The sequence below is a fragment of the Hippopotamus amphibius genome, chromosome 10 (assembly GCF_030028045.1).
Source record: "Hippopotamus amphibius kiboko isolate mHipAmp2 chromosome 10, mHipAmp2.hap2, whole genome shotgun sequence".
Taxonomy (NCBI): domain Eukaryota; kingdom Metazoa; phylum Chordata; class Mammalia; order Artiodactyla; family Hippopotamidae; genus Hippopotamus; species Hippopotamus amphibius.
In genome coordinates, this window is record NC_080195.1 from 107398821 (window position 1) to 107420887 (window position 22067).

General features: G+C 46.4%; 1 protein-coding gene across 2 annotated transcripts in view; it reads right to left on the reverse strand.

The window, feature by feature from the left end:
- The window catches only part of RUNX1 (RUNX family transcription factor 1), a 242881-nt gene that overhangs the window by 60782 nt on the left and 160032 nt on the right, over positions 1-22067 (reverse strand). For both annotated transcript variants that reach the window (XM_057696964.1, XM_057696965.1), the window contains one exon: positions 4415-4519. In XM_057696964.1, the coding sequence (XP_057552947.1) occupies positions 4415-4519 (105 nt within the window). The remainder of the gene's footprint in view (positions 1-4414; positions 4520-22067) is intronic.

Sequence of the window (22067 nt, forward strand, 5' to 3'; positions counted from 1 at the left end):
AGTTTTGACTCACTAAGAGGCAGGTCAGTTTCTGTTAAAGGGCAAGTAATCATCTGAAATGAAAAGCATTTTCAATTCTCTTTGGAAGATATCTTTTTGCTACAACTTCACCACTGAAAACCAGGAAACTGATTGGGAAACATCAAGTTATCCCATTGGCCTGGCCAGCAGACTAGCTGTGGCATGTTCCTTCATTCTTTGTCCTTTTCTTAATGACCTGACTGGCAGGTTGAATGAGATAAGCTTTCCTTCCTGTTTTTGCACAAATGCTTTAAGTTCAAGGCTCCATGCCTGCAATCAGGTGCTGACAATTGCCCTTTCTAGACAATCTTGGAGGTGGGACAAATGTGAGAAGTCATGTAAGTCATATACGCTTCATTTCAAAAATGAGGATACGGAGGTTGGGTCAGAGAGTCTAGAATAGATGATGTGTAGACGGTACGGTATGGGTGGGGAGCTGAATGCATGGACGGACAGATGCAGGGATACGAGTACAGGATTAACTTCAGGAGCTCCTCATTCTAATTCTGGTTTCATCACCAACTATTTCTTTCCAACCCAAGCAGACCGTTTCATTTCTCTGGGCCTGCTTTCCCTTACCCATAAGGCAATCAGCCCTGGAGGCTCTCTCAGGTCCCTTTTAGCTCTCATAGTCATTGATTTCATGAAACAAAAGAACTTTTCAAAACTATTCGACTTGGCAATGCTGGGACCATTTTGCCAGAATCACCCAGAATTCATAGCACCGTAATAATGATAGAAGGGACTTGGGAGGTCTTATTAAACCACAGATTTGACACTACCTGGGCATACTGATGTATGTGCAATGACCTCTCTTAAAATTGCATTAGGAAGAATGTCACACAGTCAAGACATGGTAACAACCAAAGTGTCTATCAACAGACAATGAAGAAAAAAATCTCTCTCACACACACACACACACACACACACACACACACACACACACAGGAATAGTATTCAGGCATAAAAAAGAAAACCTGCCATCTACCATTTGCAGCAGCCATTTACCATTTGCAACATGCATAGACCTCGAGGGCATTATGTGAAGTGAAATAAGCCAAACAGAGAAAGACAAATAGCACATGATCTCACTTATGTGTGGAATCTAAAACAAAACAAACTCACAGAAACAGAGAGTAGATTGGTGGTTGCCCGGGGTTGGGGGTGGGGAAAATGGGTCAAAGGGTACAAACTTCCAGCTATAAGATGAAAAAGTTCTGGGGACCTAATGTACAACATGGACTAGAGTTAACACATTTTTAACCAGAGACATATTACGGCCACAGGCGTTAGTTTCTACAAAAATCCTCCAGTCAATAATGTGTTAACAATACTGCATTATATATTTGAAAACTGCTAAGACGATAGATCTTAGAAGTTCTCAACACACACAAACAAACTGTCACTATAGGATGTGATAGATGTGTTAACTAATCTCATTGGGGTAATCATTTCGCAATGTAGGCATATATCAAATAATCGTGTTGTAAGCCTTAAAACTTATACAATGTTATAAGCCAGTGACATCTCAGTAAAGCTGGGAGAAAGAATTCTGTTAACTTTCTCATTAAAAAAAAAAAAGTGGCTGTGAGCAGAGCTTCATCAAAAAGAAGTAGTTCCCACCCTGAATCAAGACATCCAGGTAATAATAAGAAAACAGCACGCTAAAGGCCTGCCTTGCCTTGGAGAGTGGAAAGTCTGCATTACTTGAGTCACCCTGAGAGACTGTGTATTTGACTTTTTTCTAGAAGTCCCTTGTGAAATGGAGACTATCTACCTGGGCACGTAACACCTCCTTATAGTATACTTCTACGTATTCATTTAACTTAATTTGCTTTTAAGTTAATTTTTCCCTAGACCCCCAATTCCATTTGTCAGGAAAGACTCTGTAAAAATGGGTGCCTCTTTGGAGCAAATCTCTTCTGTCTGCTCAAAAAGCCCTTCCCAATAATGACTGTTTTCTTAAGTCATAAAACAGCAGGAAGCAGAGTCAACTGTATATACAGGAGGGCCATTACAATCGCCTATTTTTCCCCAGTTCTTAAAAATCCAAGAGGCCATCATTTGTTTTCTGAAGCTCAACCGCCATTAGTTCTTTGAATGGTACAGGAAATACTGGCTGTGGGGCAAAAACTGCCCGTTTTTATGCATAAGAGAAGACGGGCAGCTGGAAGGTATATGGAGGGGTCACCTGGTTTAAGCTTCTTCCTTCTGGCAGGTCTGCCATTGAACTGTCCCAGAGATGGCTACTGCTTCTATTTTTATTTAAAAAATTTTTTTTATTGAGGTACAGTTGATGTACAATAATATTATATGTTTCAGGTGTGTAACATAGTGATTCACAATTTTTAAAGGTTATATTCCATTTATAGTTACTATAAAATATTGGTTATAGTCCCTGTTGTACTATATGTCCTTGTATCTTATTTATTTTATACATAGCAGTTTGTATCTCTTAACCTCCTATCTCTATCTTGCCTCTCCCCACTTCCCTGCTTCTATTTTTAAAGATAGGGATTCTACAGCCTCCTGTATGAGTCTTTCTGGAAGTTTAATTACCCTCAAGGTCAATTGCCTGACACCTCACAACTGCCTGCCCCCCAACCCCATGCCTGCTGTAATCTGAGCCTCCTCCCTCTTTGGTCCTCTGCAAGCACCAAGGCGCCTGCGTGGTGTGTCTGTTATGTTTAATGCAGGGTCACTAGGAATCTTCAATTTGCTGTTCCTACTTGGAAACTTACGAAGTTGGGTTTGGTTGGAACTGTGTGTTTCTGAGCCTGTGGTTTGCTTTTCACACAGAAATTGGAATCAGGGGATGCTACCAAGTCCCAGGGTTTCCTGAGTCTGGACATGACCAGAATACCTCCAGGTGCTTAAAGACAAAAATCTGCCAGGGGAAATGAGGTCAGAAATAACAGGAGTCACGAAGCAGGCAAACGGCACCAAGGAGATGGTGAAGGGACACCATGTCCTGGGGGGGAGGGTGTCCCTGGTGGGCATGGTGCTTCTTTCTGCCCATTCTGGGGTATGGGGAAGGCTGGGGCGGCAGCCAGGATGGTTCTAGTGGGTGATCAGGACGCCAGAAGGCTGTGCCCAGGACGGTAGGAAAGACTGCCACGAGCTGTGGTGCTCACAGGATGACCTGCAGAGAGCCGCGCCCGAGAGGCAATTTTAGGGCCCCCTCAGGCACCAGGCAGATCCTCTGGAGGACTGGTGGGGAGTGGGGGTGGGGGGCAGGAAGGAGCAGCAGTGAGAGACACAGGCAGGCAGGGAGGCTCTGCTGGCATTTCCTGAATTCATTCTCTATGCCAGACACACAGCATTGTCTCATTCCAGCTGATAGAGAAGCTCTCATTATTATTCCCACTTTACAGATGAGGAAACTGAGGTTTAAAGAGGCTCCATAACTTCCTGAAGGCTTAAGTGCCTCAACTGGAACTCCACTTGTTTGCCCCAGAACCCAAATTCTTAACCACTTCTTTTTACGACCTGTCATCCCTGCATCTCAACTTACTGGCAGGGTAGGGAGCCCTATTTTGACCCCCCCACCCCTACCCTGAGAACAGAGAATATTAATTTTCCACCGGGGACCTGACATGGTTAGGAGACACGCAGATGCTGGGCGGGGTCACCCCGCTGGGCTGGAACCCAGCCTCCATCCCAGGGAAGGGTGTGGTTCTGAAAAAGAGTGTTACTCTTGTGTTTACTCAAAGATAGTCATTAAGTCACCGTGAAGACATTTTTCTGCAGACTAAACAACCCCACTCCTTTTTTTAAAAAGCTTTCCTCACAGGAGCTATTTTTTTGGTACCATCTTTCTATATTTACTGGTTTTCCCCCAGGCACTCTTCCCCCTTCCCATTCTCTATTTTAAACAATCCTGTAATAAGATTTTGATCTGTGACACAGAAAGAAAAGGGTCATTTTCGTAGATTTCATCTCCAGCCTCCAAATGAATAACAGCCCAGCATGGATGGTAATCAGCCCCTTGTGGTCCACTCTGACCCTCTGGTCTTTTTTGGCCACCTCCGCGCCTGGCCAGTCTTCCCTTGAACTTTACCACGTATTTGGTCCCTAGTCCCACACAGTCCCAAAATGATTCTAACATCCACTTGAGTCAGCCTGATTTCCTTTTGCCCTCCAAAAGGAAAGATGCTTCCAAAAAAGAGCCCAGTGCTCAGAGACAACCTTTGAGGAGTGAGAGTGTCAAAAGGAAAATTATTCCTCTCTGCAGGGGTCTGACAGTCCCCTACGGCAGAGGTTTAAGCCACATCTGAGCAACGCTGATCGAGCACAGGGATTCTGAGACATGGTCCCTGGTGCCGGAGTCTACCAGCTGGGGGTGGGGTGGTGTGGGGTGGGGGTGGTGCCAGCCCCGAGGGGGCCCACTTACTTCGAGGTTCTCGGGGTCCATCCACTGTGATTTTGATGGCTCTGTGGTAGGTGGCAACTTGTGGTGGGTTTGTGAAGACGGTGATGGTCAGAGTGAAGCTTTTCCCTGTTAGAACACAAAAGAGAGCAAAGAATGAGGTGATGGCCTGAATATATCTGCTGGGTAATTCAAAATTAACTGATGCTTTCCAACCCTCAAACTGGAAAGGGGGCAGGGCTTCAGCACACGTTACTGATTTTTCCAATACTCCTTTGAGTTTGGCTTTGCTTAAATTTTGGAATATACACCCATGTTATCTAGATGTGACACTTCCCTTAGTCCCGTGGCTTTCATCTAGTTATTAATAACACAGGATCAAGAGAGATTCAGATGTGTTTTCTTTCAGATTGAGACCCCAGGAACCTAGGAGCAGATTGGCAGCTATTGGCTCCTTGCCCCCATGTCCTCCCTGTTAATAAGCTCAGGGCAGAAGGAGGAAAAGAAACCATTTCCATCTTTCCCCTCTAACGGTGTTTGTACCTCCAACGATTAGGAAAGATAGAATCCCTAAGTCTGAGGCTGGGCTAAATTGGAATGATTCTCTCTGAATTTTAAAAATACTAATTGCTGGTTGATTTTCAATATTATTTTGATTATGCCAGATGTTATTATAGGCACTCTTGGGATTGGCCAGACAAAATTTATAGCCAATAAATGGATTTAAGGATATATAATTGACAGATTGAGATTTAGTGGCAACTTTTAGTATAAATACGCACATGAACTTCCATCTAAGCATTTTATACATACTTAAAAAACACAAGCATGTCTTCATTGCATGTCGAATGCAATGCTTTTAATAATTTTTTTAAAAATATAATTTATAATAAAAGTATTAATATAGAAATACATTAGTTATCTAAAAGCATTTCTTCTTGGCTAAGTGGTTCAGAGAATGTTCTCTGGGTTTCAATTCTGGCTAGCTGAACTTTGGCAAGCCACTAGCCCTCCCTGTGCCTCAGTGTACCTGGAAGATGGGTACTGACAACTCTTCCAACCTTGTAGGATTTGGGGAGAGGTTAAATGAGTTAATATGAGTAAAATCATTAAAACAGCATCTGACACATGGTATTCAAAGGTGTGTGAGTATGTGAGAGAGAGAGAGAGAAAGAGAGAGAGAGGCACAGCTCTTCCTACAAGAGAGGTAGAAGATTTAAGTTCCTGTAGAAATATTTGACCTCTCCAGATCTCAGCTTCCTGGTTTGCAAAATGAGGGAGTTCATGCGTTACATACAATGTCACTTTTAACTCTGATTGTATTTTTGAGATGAAATCCCAGGGCCATCTCCATGTGTAGGTGTGTGCCTGCCCCCCGCCCCGGGGTCTCCCCTGCTGCCTGCAACTTCAACATTTCAGAGATTCCATCTAAACACAGTATTTCCTTCCTAGGGCTGCTGTAAGAAATTACCACAACTGAAATGTATTGTCTCCTAGCTCTGGACACCAGAAGTCCACAACTGAGGTGTTGACAGGGCCGTACTCCCTCTAGGGAAGGCTCCCTCCTGGCCTTGTCCCAGCTTCCTGTGGTCACCAGCAATCCCTGGCATTCTTCGGCTTGTGGCCTCATCACTCCATTCTTTGCCTCCTTCCTCATGTGGCCTCTCTCCCTCGGTCTCTGTCTGCAAACCTCCCTCTCCTTACAAGGACACCAGTCATTGGATTTTGGGCTTACCCTACTCTAGTAAGACTGTACCTTAACTTGATGACCTCTGAAAAGCCCCCATTTCTAAATAAGGTCACATTCTGAAGTTACCCATGGACATGACTTTTTAGGGAACACTATTCAACTCAGTTCAAACACCAAATGCCATAAGAGTTCCAGTCTTGGCACTACAAGTGACAACTGCTCTCCAGGCACCTGTGGGTTTTATACCCTGAAATGGTCCCACTCCTGTGGTGCCCCTCCTACAACCATCCTATTGTTTTTTTAATTTTTAAAAACTTTTTACTGAAGCATAGTTGATTTACAATGCTGTGTTAGTTTCAAGTGTACAGCAAAGTGATCAGTTACATATATATTCTTTTTACACATATTCTTTTCCAGATTCTTTTCCATTATAGGTTATTAAAGGATATTGAATATAGTTCCCTAGGCTATACAGGGAATAGCGTAGGTCCTTGTTGTTTATCTATTTTATACATAGTACTGTGTATCTGTTAATCCCAAATTCTTAATTTGTCCCTTCCTACCCCTTGTCCTTTGGTAACCGTTAAGTTTACAACCATCCTATTCTTGATTTCCTAAATGACAACAAAGAATCGTTGTCTCCCCAATGTTGGCATTTTTAGGTCTGCGTAGAACTTAACAAGTTTTCAAGCACTTTCCCATATATTAGTTTATTTGGTTCTCACAATACTCTCATGAAATAAACAAGACAGATTTCACTGTCCTTGGTTAATAGGCAGCAAAGCTAAGGCTCAGAGAGGATGAGGGGTTTGTCCAAAGTCACACAGCTCGGATACATGGAAAACCCAGATCTCCCAACTTTGTGCTTCACGTTATCGTCATGAGGTCCTAAATCTCTACCTTCTAACTCAGTGGCACCAGCACCAGGAAACCAGACTCATGGTACCCCTTCCATGCTCTGCCCCTGCCCCTGTCAACTGCAGACTGGCCTACTGAATCGGGAAGGAAATTCAACCAAAGCGAATATTTGTGAAATCGTTGCTTGTAATTATAATTCTACTATTTTACGCCCATCATTTTACGTGCAGTCAAGAAGTCTGTCCAGCAGAAACTAGTAGGTGGGGCATTTTGGCCACAGGAACGTGGTTCACGCAGGTGGAGGTATTCTGGCTCGCCTCTCGCACAACCTTCTCTAGTGTACAGCTTTGAGCACCAGGACATCTGCTCATTACCTCAGAGACAGAGGCAATAAGTGATGACATTTTGCTCACAGGTGTGTGTGGCTTTTTTTACACTCCAGAACTCTGCCTTCCACTTCCTTGTTCGTCCGATCAGACCGGGCACTGGACTTGACACCTGGGGACAGCCATCCAGTGGGCACGCTGAACCCTGGGAACGCTGCCCTCCGTGCTCCGCCCCTGCCACGCCCTGGCCACGCCCCCACCGTGTCCTGGCCACGCCCCGCCACGCCCCTGCTCATCCCTGCCGAGACACAGCCTTTCTTGGCCAGCACCTGCAGCAGTGGTAGGTGCGCCCAGAGCATACGTGTTATTAGCCAAATTCCCTCATCACAATGACCTATGGGCCTGGTATTTTAAGTGCGTGGGTGTGGAGAGTGAAAGCCTCTCAAGTGTTTTTCTCAGCAAGCTCTAGCCAGACTAGTAAGACGGCAGAGGAGAGCAAACGAGGACGGATCAGCTAAATAACCACCACCCAGAAACAGGCTTCTCGCGACCAAATGCAGGGCTCGGAGATGGCGCTGCCATGGAGAAGACTGATGTTCCCATTTGCAGCCTGAGCGGCTCCTAGCCTGGAGAGGCCGGAAGGTTCCTTGCAGCCCTGGATTTGGTCCATGGGGTGAGCAGAGGTGCCCTTGGCCGTCCTGCTGAAAAGCTGCAGCCCTGGGCTCCCCAGGGGCCAGGTGCAGGGTCAGAGGTGTCCTGCGTGGGGAATCACAGCAGAGGGAGCTAAGGAAAGGGAGGCATCGAGACATTCCTTCTCCTGTTCACGGAAACCGCACCCAAACAGCACCCTGACTTCTGGCCAGTGGTTGGGTCCAGGAGGAATGCCTGTAGAAGACGAACACTAGGACTGAATAAGAAGGTGGGAGGAAACAACAAAGGAGAGAAGGGTTGTCTTGACTTAAGCCTGAAAGCAGCGAAAGATAAGAACTTGATCGTACAATCCTGTGGAAGTGCCAAGGCATAGGGTGCTAGTTAACAGTGGGGACTGCCTGGGTTTGAATCCCAGCTCTGCCCCTTGCTAGCTGTGTGACTTTGGGCAAGTTACTTAACCTCTCTGGGGGCCTCATCATCTGTAAAATAGGGGTGATAATGGTCCTTCCATCTCATAGTGCTGTTATGCAAATTAAGTGAAATAATGCATCAGCAAATATCAGTTTAATTATCATTAAAGACGTGACAAACATGATTCCACAGAGACCAGAGTTGTGGGCAGTCCCGTGAGGTGGGGCTGGTGGCGAATCGGTGTTGAGGTCTGATGGTGGGAGGTGAGGTGAGCCTTAGTGTTTGGCAGGCGGTGCCGCTGGAGCCCCTCCAGGACCATCCTCTCTTCTCTAGGAATTCCAGCAAACCTAGGCAGAGTGCAGAGGACAGCAAACAGGCAGCAAATGGGGCTTAAAGGCCCATCAGGAAAACTGCATGTTGAACTAGAACTTCCAGTTCAAGGTCACTGCTGCCCCCTCCAGCTGGCGACCTTTGTAAGGCACAACTGCAAGTGGCTGATGCACTTTATAAACAAGCCAGGTCAAATGCTTCCCGCTGGGGCACGTGTTGTCCCCCTCGACGCCAGTGTGTCCATCCAAATGCCAGCACAAAATCCTAAGTGCTTTATTTAGTTGGGAAGAAGGTCATGGGGTGAGTCTTCCTGGACATTTGCTACCATGACACACTTTCCAAGGCGAGGGAGGGACGAGAGCCCAGATCTGTCCTTTCCTAGGGCTCACGATTACAGGCCTGGGGCTGATGGACTCTGGCAGCCAGGCTGTGGTCTCATAAAGCCACGGCTGGACACTGCAGTTCCGCAAGGGCCTGGGGCACCACGCCACTTCCTGACCACATCTGGGAAGTGGCGAAACCTCAGGATTGCTGCAAATAGGCGCCGTGCTCCCGCAGGGTGAGGGTAGGAAGAAGGGCAGAAGGTGAAAAGGCAACTCAAGATCATCTCGTGCCCGGGAATGGAATAAGGTCCTTAGAAGTTCGTGCCCCATCAATCACATCGTGGCAAAGTCCTCCTATGGCCACGGGTGTCTCCCTCTGTCCTCTTGCGATCATCCCTCCCTAGGTTTGGTTCACGGGTAGCCAAGCCGCCTGCGTTGGCTCCTCAGCCACTGGGCTCTGTTTTGGTCACTCTCCTTGGTGAAGGTTTGGACCCGAAAGTCATCTTCTCCTTTTTGGGCCAGTTTCGGTGGGATGTGAAACTTGCCCTTTGTCACGCAAGGGCAGGCTGTACGGACAGAGGACCGTCTGCTGAGGGGTCGCACAGATTAGGAAATGCAACCACGACATTTTCCACTCATTCATCATCTCTCCAGGGAAACCGGTGGTGCTCACACACTTTAAGCACCCGATGAAAACCAAGAAAGCCAGGGAAGGCTCAAGTCTTGCTCTTTGCAAATTCTGGAAATTCCAAAAGATTCTGCGATGTTGCAGGAAGATTTCTCCTCTTACCATGTAGTTTGTGCCGGGTCTAATTTTAATCACGGATAACTAAGTATTAAAATGAACAAACCCTCAGATACCGGGAGAAATCTGAATTGGGGGTATTTTTCACAAAGTACCTTTAATTTGTGTTTCTCGCTTTTCCCCTGGAACAACCTAATGGCCAAAATGCATGCTTCTCCTCCTCATGCATTTCCTTACCCAAACACCTACCACTATCTCTGACAGTGGGGCTGTATAATTATTTATTTGGGGATTTTTGAATAGAGGACAGATTCTTCAAGTGGCACAGAATTTCTGGTTTCTCTGAATTGAAGTGAGGTGACGATGTTGGTGCGTGTCCACTTGGGTGCAGAGTGCTGGTGTTTACAATGTCCTTATCCAATTGCACCTGCAGCCCCGTAGGCAAAATGCAGCGAGGAGGCCCCAGCTATTGGCACAAGGACAACCCCCCAAAGTTGCCTGAAAGTCAGGTGCTTAAAATACAGAACTCAGTTTTACATAAAATCAGCATGCATTGGGTATATGGAACGTTTAAAAAACAGCAGTTTTAGGGCTTCTGAGGTGGTGCAGTGGTTAAGAATCCGCCTGCCAATGCAGGGGACACGGGTTCGATCCCTGCTCCGGGAAGATCCCACATGCCGCGGAGTAACTAAGCCCGTGCGCCACACCTATGGATCCTGCGCTTTAGAGCCCGTGAGCCACAACTATGGAGCTCATGTGCTGCAACTACTGAAGCCCACGCGCCTAGAGCCCACGCTCCGCAACGAGAGAAGCCACGGTAATGAGGAGCCCGCGCATCACCACGAAGAGCAGCCCCCACTCATCGCAACTAAAGAAAGCCCACGCAGAGCAAAAAAAAAAAAAGACCCAACACAACCAATAAAATAAATAAATAAATTAATTAATTAATTTTAAAAAATAGCGGTTTTTACTTAGAGAAAACCAAAAACATGCCAAGGGTTGCCTCTGGAGCTATTCTATAAAAATGAGTTGTTTGAGGATGGGGGCTGTGGTTTATTAATCTTTGCATCTTCTGTTCTGAGTCAATGAAAAAAAAGTTTGATAAATGGGTCAATGGATTATTCTGTAAACTTTCAGTTTGACAGTTGCTTCTTTCTGATGTCTGACTTCACCTGGAAGGCTCGGTTCTCCTTTCTGGTGGCATGGGTGTGAGTTCAGCCTTACTAAAGGGATGGATGGGCTAGCCTTTCTGTTCATGAAGAGCTTTAACCGAACCCCAAAGAACCATGATGCTCTCACGCGATTTTTGCACTTCCTTTCCCCAGATGTCACGGTCCCTTTTTGATCTTCCTTTTTTCTTTGGCTGTCCCAGTGCCTGAGTGTCTTGCATGAGGAACCAAGTTTTAACCCTTTTAGCCCAAACATCTCCAAGACTCTGAATTCACAGCTTCTTTAGGTCGAGGCCATGCCTGCTGCCCTGTACTCCCATCCTGGAGAACCCTCTGGTTGGCACAATTCCCCAGTCTCCACCCATCGGGCCAAATGCCACACAGGACAGGTGACCAAAGTGACCTTCCAGGGCTAGCCTAGTCCTGGTCTTGACCTGCTTGTGCCCACAGCCCGAGGCCACATGGCACTGCGGCAGAGAGGCCCGGGGGTGGGCATTTTGAAGGGAAGGCAGCATCAGGGTCCTCAGTGCCCACTCACCAACCTGTTCGTGCCCATAGCTCTGTTGCAGGAAGCAGGGAGGGCAGGTGGGGGTGGAGGCTGAGCAGGAAGAAGAGGGACAGTCCAGGAAAGCCTGCGGGGTGTGGCAGGTGGGGCCTGGAGGGAGTTGATTTCTAGACACGGTGACATTTATCAGATGGTGTGTCTGCAAACTGGATATACAGTGACCCCCTCTGAATATGTGGGTTCGGTATCCGTGGGTTCAGCATTCATGAATTCAACCAACCTTGAATCCCATCTCTGAGCTCCCAAGCACCCTCCAAAAGCCCTGCCTGCTCTTCAGTCTGCAATCCCAGCACCTTCATACCATTTGTATCTGGTGATGTCAATTCCCTGCTTAAAACCTGCTGGCAGTTTTCCGTTTCACTGGGACCAGCCCAAATTCCCAATGTGGATGTCAAGGCCCTTACCAGCTCTCTCTGGGCCAGCTTGCTGTTCCTTCCCTACCCCGTTTTCTCTGCGTGGACACTCTTGCTGATGCCTTCAGCTGGTAGCCCCCTTGTCACCCTGAAGTGTCTCCACCGAGATGACAAGTTGTCCAGAAAGACCCCTAAGCTTGTAGTGGGTTATGCACCCGATGGTGCATTTTGCTTCTGTCACTCCTGTCCTTTCACTATGGTGTGGCCGCTCAGAACAGTGACATCTGCTTAACTGTGGGCCCCTCACTGGCCCCGGCAGGCTTGGCTTTTCTCTGGCTGGCCTTTGCATCTCCAGGGCTAACCCAGGGCCTGGCACACAGCAGGCGCACAAGACACACTGAGGAATGAGTGAACGAAATACCCTCTGGGGCTGGGGGAAGGTTCTCACAAAGCAGCCATGGCACTATACACTTTCCTGATCGAACAGGGTCCAGAGCCTGTGAGCAACTCACCAATCAAAACAAGATCCATGACAAGGTTGGTGCCCAGCAAACGTCTGGGAAGATTATATTATTCTTCTTCTGGCATTTATTTATGAATATTTATGAAATTCCTGCTGTGTCTCAGGCACTCTCATTTTACAAGTTTCCTCGGAGGATAAAGGAATATAAACTCCTTGCCAACAAGGAGTGAACAATGGAAATAGCATTGTTCCTGACTTTCTGATTCAGGGAGACATGGGCTAACTCCTGCCTGCTCTCTTCCTCCCCGCTCTGCGAGTCTCCTGCAGAAGGAAGAACGATGCGGAGGTGAATCGTAGCTCTTTCTTCCCAAGTCTTGTTACACACACGCCATCTCATTTTAATCATCCTAATAACCTTCTGAGGGGTGTATGAAGGGCAGTGTCATACCTACTGTACAGATGTGGAGACTCATCTGAGTCCGGCAAGCACGCTACCTTCTCGTCCTTTGTCACACTACCTTCCAAAGACCCGCAGAATGGCCACAAGCAGATGCGTGTGTTTCTATGTTGTTATCACGAATCAGAGCAATATCAAATAGGACACAATGGCCTTAGTGGATTCCAGAGCCCATGGATTTGGGCAGAATGCGAGACACCTCTCCAAGCAACAGCCAGATTAATCGATTCTCTGTTGACGTGTGGCCAAAAAAGAAAAATGCGTGGGTGTCTGCTTGTAGTTTCTGAAAATGCTGAGATACAACCTTCAAATGGCTTCCAGGGGAACAGCCAGGATGTCCTGAAGTGGGGTCCAAGGCGAGCTGCCGTGGCACTACTATAAAACTCCCCTCGACTTGGGTGGAGTCAGAAATTACGGTGCAGGAAGGATGTGATGTTGCTGGGTGCCAGCCTGCAGAGCCCGATGACAGGACCAAGGGATTACTCTGCTTCAGTGTGAAAACGCACTGTGTATTGTTATGATACGATTGGGAATTAAAGGGGCATGTATCAATCATAAATATTTGCATGCCGTTAATGTTTGGACAAAAGAGTTACAAGGGCTAAGTTGGGAGAACTTCTTTTCCCACAAAAAACGGTGCCTTGGATTTCAGTGCATATTTAATTTCGTCTCTGCCATTGCTGATCTGAAATCGCAGTGCCCGCCGCGCATAAATAACCCTTTCGTGACCTGAGAGCTAGCTCTATGGGCTCAAGGGATCAGGATAAGGGTCGATGTTCCCTCCCGGAAAAGTCATTCATTTAGACAAACAAAAAAGCAGGTCCTGGTCGTATGGTTTGTTAGGAGCTCCCAGAGTTGCTGTCAGCTACTCTGCAGAGTTAGAATCACAGCGACTGATCTTACCATGTAATAACCCCTCAAGTCTGTCTTATCTCAGGTAATCCTCACTGCACCCCGCTCCCTTTGGACAAAGGCTGAATCAGGCTCAGATAGGTCAAGTAACTTGCCCACAGACACACAGCTCTGAGCAAGTGTCTTCAACTGGTGTTCCCTGCCCCCAGTTCTCCCCCAGGGAGGAACATTTGGCAAAGTCTGCAGACATTTCTTGTTGTCACCACCCATGACCGGGAGGGGGAATGCTCCTGGCGACTGGGTAGAGGCCAGGGATTCCGCTACCCATCCCAAAATGCAGAGGATGGCCCCCACAACAAAGAATACTCAGCCCTAAACGTTGATGGTGCCCAGGGTGAGACACTGTCCTCCCAGCGGAGAATTCAGGAATGTCCATGTACTAACCGCTAGGCTCTCCTGCCTAGAGGAAGAAGAGTCCTGGGGTAAGTCACTCATTTGGAGATATTTAATGAGTCCCCACTCTGTATCAGGCACTGGTCCAGTGACTAGTGATACCACACAGTGTTTTCCTAGCTCAGGGCAAGATCTCTCGTGTTTTGAAAATTCTTGGAAGGCCACCTCCTGGGGACTCCCAGGCCCATCTTCGTTCTTTCCCCGGTGCTTGGGTGTCAGCACCACAGTGCACCTGAGCATGCCTGCCTGCCACAGCTGTTCCCGAGCTCTTTCCCCAGCGACCTTCACTTCCTAGCGCGTCGGTAGCGCGTGGGCCCTGTGTAGCCCGGTGTAGACGTCGCCCAGGGACTCCCATTCTGACAGTTAATTCTTGCCAGTCTCAGATGATGTGACACAACTGATCTCCACGTCGAATCTGGGAGCTGGTTGCTTTACTAAGGGAAACTTACAGGAAGCAGATGGGGCAGGAAAGTTTGGAGTGAGGGTCCCCATGCAGAGTAAATGCAAACAACCAACATCTTAAAGAAATTCCACCTGTAGCAGACACCACCATAATTCAAGGAGAACACCTAGAGAACTCTTTTTTCAGACTCTTTTCAAGTCATCTTTCCCTGAAACTTCTTGCAGAAAACAAGGTGAGGGCAGAACCACTATGTCAGGGCAGGTGGGAGAAAGCTCCAGAAGGACCCAGCCCTCTGTTTGCCTGTGGTCCCTGCACACCTAGCATCTGAGCAACAAACCAGGGCCTCCCAGGAACAGATGATAAATCGGTCTCTGTCCCGTCCCTGTCCCCTCCATGCCTTCCCCCCGGGGGTGCAAACTGACTCCTTTTTGGTGTCTATAAGGTATCTGTCAGCAATGAATACCAGCACCTTGCTTTTAGAACTTTTTGGTTCAAGTGGACACTGTTCACGCATGTCAATTCCTGTTCCTGGATCGGTGAATCTGTGCCCCCCACCCGCCAGCTGAAGCCTGATGGGGAGGGGGGCTGGCGCTGAGAAGGCAGTGGTACACTCTCACTGTTTCTGAGGGTCCCTGTGGACCAGCATGTGGCTGACATTCCTGAGGGAGTGGCTGCAAGGGGGCAGTTCTCAAGGAAGATCATTTCCTGCCCGGTGGCCCCCTCCACCTGCAGCCTCTCCTTCCAGCCTTCACACATCCCCCGACCTGGAAGATGACGAGAGGGTGCTATTCTGTGCACACAGAACTCTAGTATATTTTCGTGTTTAGAACAATACTTGAATATTCAGTGATGCTCTCTTGTTTGGTTATCTTTGTTTTAATTCTGTGTGAACTTTTTAATCTAAGTTTTACATAAATTTGGGAAAGGGGCAGAAAGTGTCAGGCAACAGAGAAGACATTTTACAACTTATCAAGATCATCTGTGTGGGGCCAGCCCAGGGTTTCTCAGCCTCAGCGTGACAGGGTAGGGCTGTCCTATGCGCTGTGGGGTGGACTCTACCCACTCGATGCTAGGAGCACCCCCACCGCCACCCCAGCGGTGACAACCACACATGTCTGCAGATATTGCCAAAGGTTGGGACCCACTGAGGGAGACCACCATTAAAACTGACAAGCAGATAGACAGATAAGATCTACCAATGCTGACCTGCCCTGAGGTTTCACATAGGATAATGAAGGCAGAACACCTGTACAGACCCAGTGTCGCAGGTACTGGGGACACACCATGTAAAGAGGTCAAAGCTGTATTAGGATATGAGTTTAGACTGTTTCTCATTAATTACAGATAGATAGATAGATAGATAGGTAGATAGAGACTGTACCCCACACAATGGTTTTAAATAGAATGAAGGAAAACATCTCTAAAAACCCCAAACTGATGCCTGGAGCAAACTGGAGTGTTTCCACCTCCAAACAAGCCCATCCCTCTTGCCTCCTCTGAGGAGATCTGACAAGCACACAGATCACCAACTGTGCTCAAGCGCCCATATTCCTGCGCCATGCCTTTGTTTGAGCCAAGGAGCGGCTCCTCTCCTTTGTTTGCATAAGGTGACTCAGTTAAGGCCACACACCAGACCTCCCATTCACTCCCAGGAGCATCCTTGGATCCGGAGGCTGGGGGGAGGGTCAGCTCTGCAGACTGGGCTGCCCCTACATCCTTAATGACGCTCTTAAATCTCAAGGTGAAAGCAGGGATTCATCTAAGTTGAGAAACAGACAGGAAATTTACTTACATCTTTGAGAAAAACACAGTGTAAGTGGCTCCTACACGAATGCTTCCTCACTAGGGAAACCAGAGAAAATGCATTTTGAATCTAGTGGCAGGATGGCCACCGGGCCTCTTGAAGGAGGTTGCTGGGATAACTTTCCGATTTATGGGTCTTCAACTACCTGGAACCCTCGTTGGAGGAAGTTCAGTGACTTAAAATGGAGTTCCTAAATGGGATGCGCTGCCCGACATAGCCTAATAGAGGCTGGGATGTGCTGGAATCCCAAATCAGCGCCAGGAACAGGAATGCCACAGCAAGCTCCGTTCTTAACACGGACCAAAATACATCTCTGTTGAATGCAGGACCTCATCAGGACCAATGACGCAGTGTAAGCGTTGCCTAAAGTCCACTTATGCATGTTTATAAACATAAAAACTTTGAATGCCCCGAGAGTGAGCTGATAAAACTGGCACCTTTGAAAGTATTCATAGGCAGCTCATTAAATACACACTGCTCACTTATTAATTTCTGTTAATTGCTTTATTGGGGCTTCCAATGAGAAGAAGTTATTAGTATGGATTTAGTCCTCAAAGATAATTTGGTCCAGGAAGTCTTCAAAGTGGAAGTACTCTCTCTCTCTCTCTCACACACACACACACACACACACACACACACACACACGCACCTTTCAGGCTGAAAGTCCACGAGATCCTTCGAAACCACATAACCTCTCCATTTTGACAGTACATGATTATTCATAAACATCCCCTTTCTGATCTGAACACATTTTATAATCACCAACAGAAAGAAAACAGCCATCAGACAGTATAACATCTCTCTTCAACAAGTCATTTTTCTTCTTTGAAAATAATGAGGAAAAAGAAACAGAATATGTTCTTCCATAACCAGTCTTCTCCACCCTCTCGTGCCCCTCGCCAACCAGCACAAAAAGAAAATACAAAACTGATTTATTAGAACCAGAACAGCACTGCAGCCCTTGGCCGGATCACTGTTTATGTCTATAACGCTTGCTGCTGAAACAGGAAGCTCTAAAAATCACTCAACCATTGTTTCTCTCAGAGGCACTTTCTGATTGATAGTCCGCTGTCCCCACCAAGTAGGACTGTCTCAACCCAAAGCAAGCTGGCTGGCAAGGGAGGGGTTTGGGGGAGCGGCAGTAGAGAGAAGTCCAGCTTCTGCCCATTAACTCTTTTTTTTTTTTAAATAAATTTATTTATTTATTTTATTGGTTGTGTTGGGTCTTTTTTGTTGTGTGCGGGCTTTCTTTAGTTACGGTGAGTGGGGGCTACTCTTCATTGTGCATGGGCTCCTCATTGCCATGGCTTCTCTTGTTGCAGAGCAAGGGCTCTAGGCGCGTGGGCTTCAGCAGTTGCAGCACATGGGCTCAGTAGTTGTGGCTCACGGGCTCTAAAGTGCAGGCTCAATAGTTGTGGCGCACGGGCTTAGTTGCTCCGCGGCATGTGGGATCTTCCTGGAGCAGGGATCGAACCCGTGTCCCCTGCGTTGGCAGGCGGATTCTTAACCACTGCGCCACCTAGGAAGCCCCTGCCCATCAACTCTTAAACATTGTTCATACAAATAACCTCAATTTAAAAGAGCTGTCCGACACCATCAGCAATGCCTGGCACATCGTAAAATCAGCAAGAAAACCGTGAAGAGATCAATTGCGAAGCTGCGTGTTCCAGGCACAGGCAGTTTTCAAGAAAGCTCTCCTCCTTGATCTTTGCCATGACAGCAAGCGGGACAGGGACTGCGGGGTGGTGGTCAGGGGTCCCCAGGGCAGGGTGGCAGGCGGCAACTTGCTTTGAGAAAGTGTCGTTACTCTTCTATGGGCAAATGTGAAACAGAATGAGAGAGCTGATCTCTAGAGGTGAATTCTACATTGGATCATGGACACTAGCTCTCGCCCTGCCATTGAATGGCATTATTTGCTAGGGCTGCCTGAGGCTGTGTGTATCAGAGGCTGGGTCTTTTCCCATACATATTTGCCCACAATGAAGTCTGCAGACAGATTTCAGTGCATATATTATTTTAAAATGTAGATCAATAGCAACCCCAAAAGGGGAGAAAATGGGAGAGCTGATTTTAACACACTTCTCGTCTTTTCCTTGTATTCTCTCCAGGAGATCTCACTGCCAGCTCATTACCTTGAATGTTATCCACGAAACAACGCTGGGATTGTCAGATGAATTTTCCTCCCCTTATTATATGAGTATGTGATAAAATAGAGAATGACTTAGATCCTATGATAATACTGTGAGTCATTCAGGCCACTTCTCAGTAATAACCACTCCATAAAGACACGTCTCTCTTTGTTTAGAATACCGGTACACTCTATCCTTTTCTACATGTACCTTTCCTTCAACCACAGTCTTGCACTCATCTGAAAGGCAGCCTCCCCATTCTGTTCCCCAAATAAAATAAAATACCTTAAGAGTGGAAATGCCTTAAGTAACAAACATTACACAAATAGGCAATAACCCCGATTGTGACAGGGTAAATATTATGTCTGGGAGGAGACTCACAGCAGGAACATGAGGAAGGAATTTCATTTTATAAAAGTGTTGGGAAGGGTACTATTTTGAAAGTGGGCAAGATTAAAGGTGCCAGGTGAGGTCAACATAAACACAAATTTCTACTGAGAAATACCCAGAAATTAAACCCAGTCCTAACGGACAGGGAACACGTGGCCTCATTGGGCTGTTTGTGGAATTCGAGTTGCAGGTCTGCAGCCAGGGTGCCTGGCAGTTAGTAGAGGGGAGGCTGACCCTTCAATGGCAAAATAAGCCCTTCTCCTTTCAAAGGACCATATGCGTGTACACTTGATGGCCTCTCAAAGGTCTGGACCAGCAGTTTGAATGCGATCTACTTTCCTAATTATACAAACCAGGTCCTGGCTGTAATAAAAGCAGGTGTAACCAAAACAGCACAGAGCACAAGAAGAATGTCTAATACACTTGCTCATTTATTTCCTCATTTTCCAGTTATCTACAATGTGCAGCACAGCACTAGACTGGTCCTCCACGGTCAAGGCAAAGTTTCAGATTCATAGATTCTTGGCTTGGGGGTCCATGGATACCCAGAAGGTCCATAAACAAGCTTCAGAGGCCCTGAAAACTGAAATTGTATAAGAAGCTGTGTGTGTAAGTGTACATGTGCATTTTTTTTCCCGTGGGGAGAAGGCTTCCAAGGATTTTCAAAATTATTCCTGATGTTCCCCAAAGTTTAAAAATCACAGTCTTAGGAAAATCAGAAGGAAATCTGCAGTGGATTCTCTTCCCCCATTTACGATGTAGTAGATAATACAGTCTGGTAGATTTCCTCCTTGGTTCTAAAATGAATTAACTAAGGCCGTATTCCCTGATTGATCAATTCCTTTCCAACTGATTAAGTACTCCAATAGGGGCGGAAGCACTCACAGATTTCATTGCTAAAATTTCTTCAACGTCTCTCGGCTGCAGCCTTGATATACTTTCTTGTAACTGAAAATATCCATAGCACCTGCCCCAATGGCGGAGGTAAGCTGATGTCAGCTACTGGTCATGAACGTCACCAAAGAGAGTTCCTCTTGATCTTGAACTTCGATTTTCTGGAGGTAAGGGATAGTCCCAGGACGTGTGTTTAAGTGTGAATTGTTCTGCACAACAACTGGTGTGCTCGACATCAGCTCCCCTCTCCCGGGAGCTGCTATCTCTTCTTCCATTGTAAAGGAATGGTTGATCTATACAGAGATACTGAATCAGAGGGAGAAAATTCCCAGGGTGAGATATCCCTGAAGGAGAGGTTTCAGTTGTAGGGACAGAAAGGAGGGAAGGAAAGAAAGGGAAGGAGGAAGGCTCAGACTGCTGAAGACCTTCACCAATATTTTTTAGGGGCCAATGTTGTCAGCAACTCTGTAAAAGCCGGATGGGCAGGTTTTCCCAGTTGCAGGCTGAACCTGAGGTTAGGTGCTGTGGTCCTGGATGGCAGCCAGCACCCAGACAGATCGGTTTTGTCGAACAGAGAAAAACCCTTCCATGTTCAACCTCTGGCAATTTCTACCAAGTTTTACAATCCCCGGGGAATGGCAGCTGAGAAAAGAAAAGGGAGTTTCTTTTTCTACCCTTTACTTGGAACTGAGCACCAGGCCACCTGAGAATCCATCACACCAGTGACTTTCGACAGAATGGGAAATTGGCATTGAAATGTTCGGTGAGCCAACAGCCAGGACCTTCTCAGCCCCTGCGTGGTGTGTTGATGCCAATGTCATATTTTCAGACACATTTTTAAAACCAGAAAACGAAAGAGTGGATAGTCTTGGGACCAAAAATGAAATAATGGATAGTCTTAAGATCACTTAATAAAACATTATGAAACTTTCCAAGGACGAGATTCAGTGAGGCAGATTAAGACTGTGAAAATGAGTGAGAGTCATCTGCTCTCTACATAATGGGAAGCAAATTGCAAAAAAACAAAACAAAACAAAACATAAACCCTGGCAAGCTTCGATGTTGACACTTAGACTTGAAAGAGTAACATCAGGTTGTATTTTATGACTATGGGGAGAAATTATGAGACAGAATCACACTGGGCCTTTTGACAGCTCATTTTGTCTTGTAGCACTAACCGAAAAAAAAAACCCAAAAATTTCACTCAAGACTGACAATATATTGGGTAAAACCTTCATTTCGGGGTTCCTCTATTTTGGATTGCTTATAATCACGCACGGGAAGCAGAGCCCAGCTGAAACAGATACTGTCCATATATGGAGTGTTTCAATTAATTTTCTCGTTCCAGGTTATCAGAAGACAGCCCAGCCTTGGTTGCAGCTATTTCCCTCTGCAAACTCAAGGGCATCCTGGCACGAATCAGGCAGCCAAATGCAAACACTCCACACCTTGGGGAAACAGTTCACTGTTACCCAAGTAAACACAAGCTCCTCTTAGTCACCCACTCAAAACAGACACGGCCAGTGAGGGACGAGAAACACCAGAAAAAAAAGCATGCTGCTTTGACAATTTCATTCTCAATTATTACCAGCCTCCTGGGCCTCGCCAGCCACTACTGCACTTCTTACGGGAAAATGGCATGGGCCATTCAAGAGTTTCCAAAACTTTCATAACCAAAACCTGACCCATGGGCCCACAGAAATGCACATGATGATAATATCACTTCCTCTGGAAAGGCAACCAAATGATACTCAGCTATGGCTTCCTAAGAACAGAAATCCACAGGAGTTGAACTGAGATGGTTACTAGGCTGTGAGGCATGAAGCCAGGCAGTCAGGCCTTTGTTTTTTATTGGCTTCTCACCCACCCTGCCAGCTACTCATCTGAAGCCTTCATGATGTTTTCTAAACACGCATCTCTGAATCATAATGGGAATTCCATTTACTGGAAGGTGGAGACTTTTAATATAACAAGTGAACCCACAGACTAACTGTGCCTTCGTAGCTTATAGCATCATGTATGCTTTCAATAAGTGGACATAATTTGCTTGGCGTTACCCTATTATGAACATAGCACTAGGAACAAATATTTTCAATCATGTTATAAGTTTTTTACAATTTTCTCTACCTTTGATTCTATTTTGAAAATTCCCAGACAGCTAGGATAGCACAAAAACAACAGCCAAAAAAAAAGCAACATGGCTTTACCCCCATTCCTCTTCGACTAATCAAATTCCCCAAGAACACAGATTTTCTTATATTTTTGAATGCCTTTATAAAGAGTAGTGATTACTCTCATGTTTAAATGTCCATTGTTGTTGTACTTTTACTTCTTTTCAATGCAAAAGTCATCTACTGTTATTTAGGTAGCTGCCACGTCTTTTTTTATCATTCTCAAAATAACTTTTATTC